This window comes from Oncorhynchus keta, chromosome 33 (assembly GCF_023373465.1).
Source record: "Oncorhynchus keta strain PuntledgeMale-10-30-2019 chromosome 33, Oket_V2, whole genome shotgun sequence".
Lineage (NCBI taxonomy): Eukaryota > Metazoa > Chordata > Actinopteri > Salmoniformes > Salmonidae > Oncorhynchus > Oncorhynchus keta.
In genome coordinates, this window is record NC_068453.1 from 18105720 (window position 1) to 18116376 (window position 10657).

Consider the following 10657-nt stretch of genomic DNA (forward strand, 5'->3'; position numbering starts at 1 on the left):
CCAATTGTAACTGTTATGCTGAAGAGATGCTTAGTCAGTATTGGCCATATCTTTTGTTTTATAGTGATGTATGCTGACTTATACCATATGATATTATTTTGTTTCAGATACCACAGTAACCACCACGAGGACAGGTTATGCTAATAACTACGAGAACTTTATGGACTTTACATGCTGAATCTACCATGCAATTGCTGGGGTGTACAGCTATCACAGTAACCACCACGAGGACAGGAGGTGAGTCTCTTCATTTCAGTACATAGAACAATCACATTCAGATTTTCAGGCATTTTGTGAATTTGTGAATTGTAATAAGTTAGATGAGGCCTAAGAAACATTACAGTACCTTCTTTACTCAGTTTATCTAGTATCCTCGGTTACAAATGTCTGAGAATCCTGAACAACTACCAACAAGATCAGTGGCCTCATGTTAATCCACTCTCCAGTACTTAACTGCCAAAATAAATGTTTAATGAATGGAGAAAGTATAGTCAATTAACCCACATTAATATGAATTTATTGTCTGTCCCTTTTCAGTTGGAGGTTTTACTGCTGTTCTGTCCTTAAGATTTGTACCTTTGACTGCCAGGTTACACCCTGGGTTAACTACAGTACTGGGATGAGGCATTCACCGACAAAGCCACCAGTACCAACGATCTCCTTATTCCACATTATGTTGTATTACAGCCTGAATTCAGCATTGATTAAATTGATTGTTTTTCTCACCAATCTACACACAATATCCCATAATGACAAAATGGAATTATGTTTTTTTTAAATAATAATTTAATGAAAATTAAAAACAGAAATATCTCATTTACACAAGTATCCACATCCTTGAGTCAATACTTTGTATGTTTGAAAATACCCTTGAGCATGGTGAAGTTATTAATTACATGTTGGATGGTGTATCAATACACCCATTCACTACAAAGATACAGGCATCCTTCCTAACTCAGTTGCCGGAGAGGAAGGAAACTGCTCAGGGATTTCACTATGAGGCCAATGGTGACTTTAAAACATTACAGAGTTTAATGGCTGTGATAGGAGAAAACTAAGGATGGATCAACAACATTATAGTTACTCCACAAAACTAACCTAAAGAAAAGAAGGAAGCCTGTACAGAATACAAATATTCCAAAACATACATCCTCTTTGCAACAAGGCATTAAAGTACAATTGCAATACATGTGGCAAAGCAATTAACTTTTTGTCCTGAATACAAAGTGTTATGGTTGGGACAAATCCAATATAATCTACAGAGTACCACTGGTGGCTGCATCATGTTAAAGGTATGCTCGTAAACATTAAGGACTGGGGAGTTTTTCAGGATAAATGGGAAATGGAATTGACCTAAACACAGGCAAAATCATAGAGGAAAATCCTAGTGGTTCAGTCTCCTTTCCTAAAGCTAAAGTTAAAAGTCCGTATTATACACAACCTTTTGAGGTTAAATGTAATTACATTATAAGAACTAAAGGTATGACATCAATGCACTGTATTTGACTTTTGATAAGAGATTCTAGTACAAGCCATGCACTGAAACCACATTCTCGACACTCCTAAATTCGTCATACACTCATGTATTACACATATAGTCTCATATCTTTCCCTCCAATTGGTTCTGTCTATTAAAAATAGTATATTAATTGACTTCAGCTCCCCAGGAGCAGGGATGGAGAGTTGGAGACCATTTATTTTATACCTCATTACATTGCCCTCTACATGTTAGTTCATAGTAAAAGTTGCCAGTTCTGTTTCACCTTATTTAATGGTCACTACAGAAATAATGTATTTTTAATGGGCAGGTTTGAATGGGCAGGGCAGGTTTGCTCTCAGTCTGTTCTCTCTGATAAGGTGTGTTTGTTTACCTTCTCACTCTACTTCTTGACTCTGTAACAGTCCCATATTCCTTGTATCGAATTCACCTCACTCCATCTCTGCGAGACAATGAAGGATACACACACCCTGCTTAATCTACTTCTGCTGCTAGTGTACCTAGCAGGTAATATGATTTTTTTTTTTAAATATAACAACATTGTTTTATGATAACATTTCTTTTTGAGGATGCCTAAATTGGTTTAACATCAGTCAGTAGGTCTGGACTCCTGTTCCTGTTAAGCTCTATAACTACATTTACTTTCAATGTCTATGGAGGTCCAGCTTTTGTTTGGGTGAAAATAGTGTTACATTATAATGTGTTGATTATAGCCTGTGGCTGTTTTGATGAACTTCCAGGATCAGCTTTGACCACTGATGGAGGGAGTGGCAGTACCAGTAAGTGAACCACATCACATAATAGCCAAGCCAAATTATTACAGGATGGAACACATCACTGCATTGATGGGAATGTTGGGTACTTTGAATAATGACTGTGATCGTAGGGTAGTGCTATCAGCTAGCAGCTAACTACAGGCGTTTTATTGGATTATCGTTGTAGTAATTTATCACTGTTACAAGAATACATTTACACCCTGTATCCAATAAATCCTTTATTCTTAAACAGGTAGGCCTACATTGCCTGATTGTGCACTGTAATTTTCAGATGGTCCCTTGGAACTAACCATTGTGGGACCTGACTTTGTTAAAGTGGGTGTGCCACGCAGCTTTGACTGTGCTGCCCAGTGCTCTCCCTCCTGTAGCTACAGAATGAGTATCGACGGGCAGATTTGGCATGGCAACGAGCTGTTGTTCACAGCTCGCCAGTGGGAGGAGTCCCTAAACCTCACATGCACTGCAAGGAATGATGACTCTGGGAGGTCCTCTACAGTAACAAAGATACTGCAGGTTTTAGGTGCGTGGGTGGTTTGTTGTTTTTATAACACTTCACTTGAAATTAAAGGTGATGGTCTTTATGATATTAGGAATAGAGGAATAATTAAATGTGTTGTAATTTATTGACAAAATGTCTGGATTACTGGATTAGTGCTAGATAAAAATTATTTTGCTAATGTTTTTCACATTGGTCATAGGATCTAGACTATTATCTAAATGTCTATGTGTTCCTTCTATTAGCTGGACCTACCAACATATCGATCACAGGCCCTGCCCTGATGACCCCAGGGGCCCCTCAAAGCTTCCAGTGTAACGCAGACTGCCGTCCCTCCTGCAACTACACCTGGAAGATAAAGGGCCGATGGCTCGGGGGGCAGGGGAACAAGATTACTGTAATTCCCGAAGAGTTGGCCACCTCTGCTACCCTGAACTGCAAGGCCATCAACAGTGTGTCTGGGCTCTATGCCATGGCAACCAGGACAATTCCTGTAACATGTAGGTTATTCTGAGATTTAGAGCTTCTAACAATTGTAAATTCCCTCTTGTTGTTAGTGTAATGCAATTGTCCATATCCACACCAATAGCTTCATCTATCAATATACATACATCCCCTTATATGGTATGTAGTCTATATTTGTTGGGGTTTTGTTTGAAGTGATACTTGAACCATTGTTTTCCTCTATTTTTTGTCTCCTATCAGCTGGTCCATCAGAGGTCCACGTCATCGGCCCAGACTCTGTTGCAGTCGGCTTCAAGTCCATGTTTCGGTGCACTGCCAAATGCACTCCCGCTTGTGACTACCGCTGGACCATTGATGGTCACACTGTCCACGGCAGTGAGATGGAGATGACGGTCGAGCAACATGTGAAGTCAGAGAAGATTATGTGCCACGCTCAGAATATGGTCTCAACTCATTTTGAGGTGGTCACCAAGTCCATACGGGTGGAAGGTACAGCAGAAATCTCATGATTCTTCATTTTAGCAACCACCTTAACTTTTATGCTGTCATAAACATTATCTGACCTAATATCATGTTTTTTTTGTGTTCCTTTTGGAATGGTTTTGCAGAAAATGACAAAAAGAAGATCCTCTCCAAAATATATGGTTGTCAAGCTGTGTCCAGTTTGTGTTTGTCCAAGAAGACCATCTCTGGGAGGAAGCATCAGCATTGTACAGCAGCTGAAACCTGGTCCCGATTGAGTCCGAACATAGCTTGCTGACAACAACACCAGGTTCCAGAGCATTAAAGCTGTAAAACAGGAATATAGACTGACTTCAGAAAGTATTCACACTCCCTGACTTCCACATTTTGTTATGTTGGAGTCTGAATTTAAAATAAAATACATTTCAATTTTTTGTCACTGGCCTACACACAATACCCCATAGTGTCAAAGTGGAATTATGTTTTTGTTATATATACACTACCGTTCAAAAGTTTGGGGTCACTTAGGAATGTCTTTGTTTTTGAAAGAAAATCACAATAACATCAAATTGATCAGAAATACAGTGTAGACATTATTAATGTTGTAAATGACTATTGTAGCTGGAAACAGCAGATTGTTTGTGGAATATCTACATTGGCGTACAGAGACCCATTATCAGCAACCATCACTCCTGTGTTCCAATGGCACGTTGTGTTAGCTAATCAAATAGTACCCGTAAAACACCAGTCTCAACATCAACAGTGAAGAGGCGACTCTGGGGTGTTCCTCTGTCCAGTGTCTGTGTTCTTTTGCCCATCTTAATCTTTTCTTTTCATTGGCCAATCTGAGAGATGGCTTTTTCTTTGCAACTATGCCTTGAAGACCAACATCCCGGAGTCGCCCCTTCACTGTTGACGTTGAGACTGGTGTTTTGCGGGTACTATTTAATGAAGCTGCCAGTTGAGGACTTCTGTTTCTCAAACTAGACACTCTAATGTACTTGTCCTCTTGCTCAGTTGTGCACCGGGGCCTCCCACTCCTCTTTCTATTCTGGTTAGTGCCAGTTTGTGCTGTTCTGTGAAGGGAGTAGTACACAGCGTTGTACGAGATCTTCAGTTTCTTGGCAATTTCTCACATGGAATAGCCTTTATTTCTCAGAACAAGAATAGACTGATGAGTTTCAGAAGAAATTTCTTTGTTTCTGGCCATTTTGAGCCTGTAATCGAACCCACAAATGCTGATGCTCCAGATACTCAAATAGTCTAAAGAAGGACAGTTTTATTGCGTCTTTAATCAGTACAACAGTTTTCAGCTGTGCTAACATAATTGAAAAAGGGTTTGCTAATGATCAATTTGCCTTTTAAATTGATAAACTTGGATTAGCTAACACAACGTGCCATTGGAACAGGAGGGATGGCTGCTGATAATGGGCCTCTGTATGCCTGTGTAGATATTCCACTAAAAATCTGCCATTTCAAGCTACTTTTAAAAAATACAATGAAATATTTATTTAACCAGGTAGGCAAGTTGAGAACAAGTTTTCATTTACAACTGCGACCTGGCCAAGATAAAGCAAAGCAGTTCGACACATACAACAACACAGAGTTACACATGGAGTAAACGAACATACAGTCAATAATACAGTGGAAAATCAAGTCTGTAAACAATGTGAGCAAATGAGGTGAGATAAGGGAGGTAGGGCAATAAATAGGCCATGGTGGCGAAGTAAATACAATATAGCAATTAAAACGCTGGAATGGTACATTTGCAGTAGATGAATGTGCAAAGTAGAAATACTGGGGAGCAAAGGAGCAAGATAAATAAATAAATAAAATAAATACAGTAGGGGATGAGGTAGTTGTTTGGGCTATTTATAGATGGGCTATGTACAGGTGCAGTGATCTGTGAGCTGCTCTGACAGCTGGTGCTTAACGCTAGTGAGGGAGATAAGTGTCTCCAGTTTCAGTTATTGGCAGCAGAGAACTGGAAGGAGAGGCAATACAATAGTCATTTACAACATTAACAATTCCTGCACTGTATTACTGATCAATTTGATGTTATTTTAATGGACAATAAATGTGGTTATCTTTAAAAAACAAGGACATTTCTAAGTGACCCCAAACTTTTTATATTTTTTTACTAATTAATTAAAAATGATAAGATGAAATGTCTTGAGTCAATACATATTCAACCCCTTTGTTATGGCAAGCCTAATAAGTTCAGGAGTCAACATGTGTTTAACAAGTCACATACTGTAAGTTGCATTGACTCCCTCTGTGTGCAATAGTAGTGTTTACCATAATTTTTGAATGACTATCTCATCTTTGTACCCCACAAATACAATTATCTGTAAGGTCTCTCAGTTGAGCAGATCCAACCACAAAGACTAGGGAGGGTTTTTAATGCCATGCAAAGAAGGGCACCTATTGGTAAATAAAATGTTAAAAAATAGAATATCCCTTTGAGCATGGTTATTATTTACACTTTGGATGGTGTATCAATACACCCAGTTCCTACAAAGATACAGGCGTCCTTCCTAAATCAGTTGCTGGAGAGGAGTCAAACCGGTCAGGGATTTCACCTTGAGGTCAATGGTGAATTTAAAACAGTTACAGAGTTGAATGGCTGTGATAGGAGAAAACTGAGGATGGATCAACAACATTGTAAATAACAATACTAACCTAATTGACAGAGTGAAAAGAAGGAAGCCTTTACAAAATAAAAATATTCAAAAACATGCATCCTGTTTGCAACAAAGGCACTAACGTAATACTGCAAAATAATTTGGCAAAGCAATTCACTTTTTTTGTCCTGAATAGAAAGTCTTATACTTGGGGCAAATCCAATACAACACGTTACTGAGTAGCACTCTCCACATTTTCAAACGTAGTGGTGGTGGTGTCATGTTATGGGTATGCATGTAATTGTTAAGGACTGGGGAGTTTTTCAAGATAAAAATAAACGGAATGGAGCTAAGCACAGGCAAAATCGTAGAGGAAAACCTGGTTCAGTCTGCTTTCCATCAGACACTGGGAGATGAATTCACCTTTCAGCAGGACAATAACCTAAAACACAAAGCCAAATCTAAACAGGAGTTGCTCACCAAGAAGACATTGAATGTTCCTAAGTGGCCTAGTTACAGTTATAACTTAAATCTGCTTGAAAATCAATGGCAAAACCTAAAAGTTCTTGTTTGGCAATGATCAACAACAAATTTGACAGAGCTTGAAGAATTGTGAAAAGATTAATAGGCAAATGTTGCACAATCTAGGTGTGGAAAGCTCTTAGAGATTTACCCAGAAAGACACTCAGCTGTAATTGCTGACTCAGGAGGTTGAATGCTTATCTAAATCAAGATATATTAGTGTTTTATTTGTCTTTTCTTTTTTCTTTGACAAATTATAGATTATTTTTTCTGCTTTGACATTATAGAGTATTTTGTGTAGATCTTTGACAGATAATTACAATTAAATCAATCACACTTTGTAAAAAGTCAAGGGATGTGACTACTTTCTGAAGGCAGGGTATAACAGAAATTGACCTCTGTTTTCATCTGATACAAATAAGATCATACAATGTAATGACAATGATAATTACTGGTCCAGCTTGATCTGTGGCAGAGGCCTGAATTACGGAGTCAGTTGATGTTGCTAGTCCTAACTTTCCACCAGTACTGTACTACACTGTACCGTCCTCCAGTCCAACCAGCTGTGGGATGTTGACCCCAATGTTGTATATAAACCCTGGATTGCTGATGCTATGTATTGACCATTGAGAGGCTATGAAGCCACTGGTTGGACATATTGCCACTCCCAAGTAGCAGTCCTCCATTTCAATTAAATATTTCAAGGACAAAATTACATTTATTTAAGTTTAATTTTTGTAGTAGTGGGGACAGTAACATTAGTCATCTCTATAAATGATACATTAAGGATTATACATTTTTTTTGTTATTTAACTAGGCAAGTCAGTTAAGAACAACTTCTTATTTACAATGACAGCCTTCCCCAGCCAAACCCGGACAACGCTGGGCCAATTGTGCACCGCTTATGGGACTCCCAATCACGGCCGGATATGATTCGAACCAGGGACTGCAGTGACGTCTCTTGCGCTGCGCCACTCAGAAGCTCAATGTTTAGCCGTGTAATAGAACAATTTAGCAAAAACGAACGTACACATTAATAAATAAATTTCTATAGATTCCTTCTGTAGCTCAGTTGGTAGAGCATGGCGCTTGTAACGCCAGGGTAGTGGGTTCGATTCCCGGGACCACCCATACGTAGAATGTATGCACACATGACTGACTGTAAGTCGCTTTGGATAAAAGCGTCTGCTAAATGGCATATATTATTATTATTATTCCAAAAATATTTTTTTACCATCATGACGGAGTGCCAAGATGGAGGCACAGTGGATTCAACACCCCCTATTAGTCATCTAGTGTATATATAAATCATTGGTTGACCCCTGTCACAGTGCTGTCCTTCACCACGGCAGCAATCTCTCACAAAGTGTTCACTCGTCTTTCTGCTGAAAGACAAATTCCAGACCAAAAATGTGCTTAGTAAAATATGAGACTTACACAGACACGCATGGCTAAGTTGATGGGTCATGTAAATGAGTTCAATAGAATGTTATACAGTGGGTCAATAACAAAAGTTTATCTCAATACTTTGTTATATACCCTTTGTTGGCAATGACAGAGGTCAAACGTTTTCTGTAAGTCTTCACAAAGTTTTCACACACTGTTGCTGGTATTTTGGCCCATTCCTCCATGCAGATCTCCTCTAGAGCAGTGATGTTTTGGGGCTGTTGCTGGGCAACACAGACTTTTAACTCCCTCCAAAGATTTTCTATGGGGTTGAGATCTGGAGACTGGCTAGGCCACTCCAGGACCTTGAAACGCTTCTTACGAAGCCACTCCTTCGTTGCCCGGGTGGTGTGATTGGGATCATTGTCATGCTGAAAGACCCAGCCACGTTTCATCTTCAATGCCCTTGCTGATGGAAGGAGGTTTTCACTCAAAATCTCACGATACATGGCCCCATTCATTCTTTCCTTTACACGGATCAGTCCCATTGCAGAAAAACAGCCCAAAAGCATGATGTTTCCACCCCCATGCTTCACAGTAGCTATGGTGTTATTTGGATGCAACTCAGCATTCTTTGTCCTCCAAACACGACGAGTTGATTTTTTACCAAAAAGTTATATTTTGGTTTCATCTGACATTCTCCCAATCTTCTTCTGGATCATTCAAATGCTCTCTAGCAAACTTCAGACGGGCCTGGACATGTACTGGCTTAAGCAGGGGGACACGTCTGGCACTGCAGGATTTGAGTCCCTGGCGGCTTAGTGTGTTACTGATGATAGATAGGCTTTGTTACTTTGGTCCCAGCTCTCTGCAGGTCATTCACTAGGTTCCCCCGTGTGCTTCTGGAATTTTTGCTCACCGTTCTTGTGATAATTTTGACCCCACGGGGTGAGATCTTGCATGGAGCCCCAGATCGAGGGTGATTATCAGTGGTCTTGTATGTCTTCCATTTCCTAATAATTGCTCCCACAGTTGATTTCTTCAAACCAAGCTGATTACCTATTGCAGATTCAGTCTTCCCAGTCTGGTGCAGGTCTACAATTTTGTTTCTGGTGTCCTTTGACAGCTCTTTGGTCTTGGCCATAGTGGAGTTTGGAGTGTGACTGTTTGAGGTTGTGGACAGGTGTCTTTTATACTGATAACAAGTTCAAACAGGTGCCATTAATACAGGTAACGAGTGGAGGACAGAGGAACCTCTTAAAGAAGAAGTTACAGGTCTGTGAGAGCCAGAAATCTTGCCTGTTTGTAGGTGACCAAATACTTATTTTCCATCATAATTTGCAAATAAATTCATTAAAAATCCTTCAATGTGATTTTCTGGATTTTTTTTCTCATTTTGTCTGTCATAGTTGAAGTGTACCTATAATGAAAATTACAGGCCTCTCTCATCTTTTTAAGTGGGAGAACTTGCACAATTGGTGGCTGACTAAATACTTTTTTGCCCCACTGTATATATATATATATATATATGGGGGGATACAACCATCCCAGCTCTGCCGATTTTTCTGTGAAGAGACAGAATCATTAGATCCTTTGTTTTTGTACTGTCCATCTATACTGTAGCTTGTTTTGGTCACAGGTTCAGGAATGGCGGAAGAATTGCAACATTTACCTGGAGCTAACTCTGCAAATAGCACTGCTGGGTGATTTAAAAAGTCATAGTCAATCGATCAATAATATAAAAATGTTCTTAGCAAAATTGTTTATCTTTAATTTACAATCTGTAGAAACTGAGAATAGTAAGGTTCAGAACTTTTGTGAAACATCACAGCACAGTTGAAAAATATGTGGCAAACAGAAATCAAAACTAACAATGAAAGAACGTTGAGTAAGTAAGTCTTTATAAAAATAATTGCCTCCACGTTTTTATGGTGGAATGTTGACTATAGGCTACTTTGAACCATGCAAGGTAAGATATAATATGTGTCACGCCCTGACCTGAGATATCTCTGTTTTCTTTATATTTTGGTTAGGTCAGGGTGTGATTAGGGTGGGTATGCTAGTTTTAGTATTGGCTAGGGTTTTTGTATGTCTAGAGTTTTTGTAAGTCTAGGTGAATTTGTTTGTCTATGGTGGCCTGATATGGTTGCCAATCATTTATCGTTGTCTCTGATTGGGGATCATATTTAGGTAGCCATTTCCTTTTTGTGTTTGTGGGATCTTGTCTATGTGTAGTTGTCTGTCAGCACTTGTTTGTATCGCGGTTCAGTTTGTTATTTTGTTCAGTGTTCATTATTTTAATAAATAAGAATGTACACATACCACGCTGCGCCTTGGTCCGATTCTTATAACGAACGTAACAATTTGAAGTAAAACGTCCAGGTTTCAAATAATTAAGGAACAGGAAAAATGTAGTGATGGTAATGAT

General features: G+C 39.1%; 1 protein-coding gene across 2 annotated transcripts; it reads left to right on the plus strand.

The window, feature by feature from the left end:
- Positions 1-1862: 1862 nt before the first annotated feature.
- Positions 1863-4136, plus strand: LOC118365890 (uncharacterized). 2 transcript variants are annotated; one of them, XM_035748193.2, is made up of 6 exons: positions 1863-2005; positions 2239-2277; positions 2546-2794; positions 3016-3270; positions 3476-3724; positions 3844-4136. In XM_035748193.2, the coding sequence occupies exons 1-6, from the start codon at positions 1951-1953 to the stop codon at positions 3993-3995; spliced, it is 999 nt and encodes a 332-aa protein (XP_035604086.1). In that variant the 5' UTR covers positions 1863-1950; the 3' UTR covers positions 3996-4136. The 2 variants fall into 2 exon arrangements, with proteins under 2 accessions (XP_035604086.1, XP_035604085.1); XM_035748192.2 differs by having other exon boundaries at positions 1901-2005; positions 2212-2277.
- The last annotated feature ends 6521 nt before the right edge of the window (positions 4137-10657 follow it).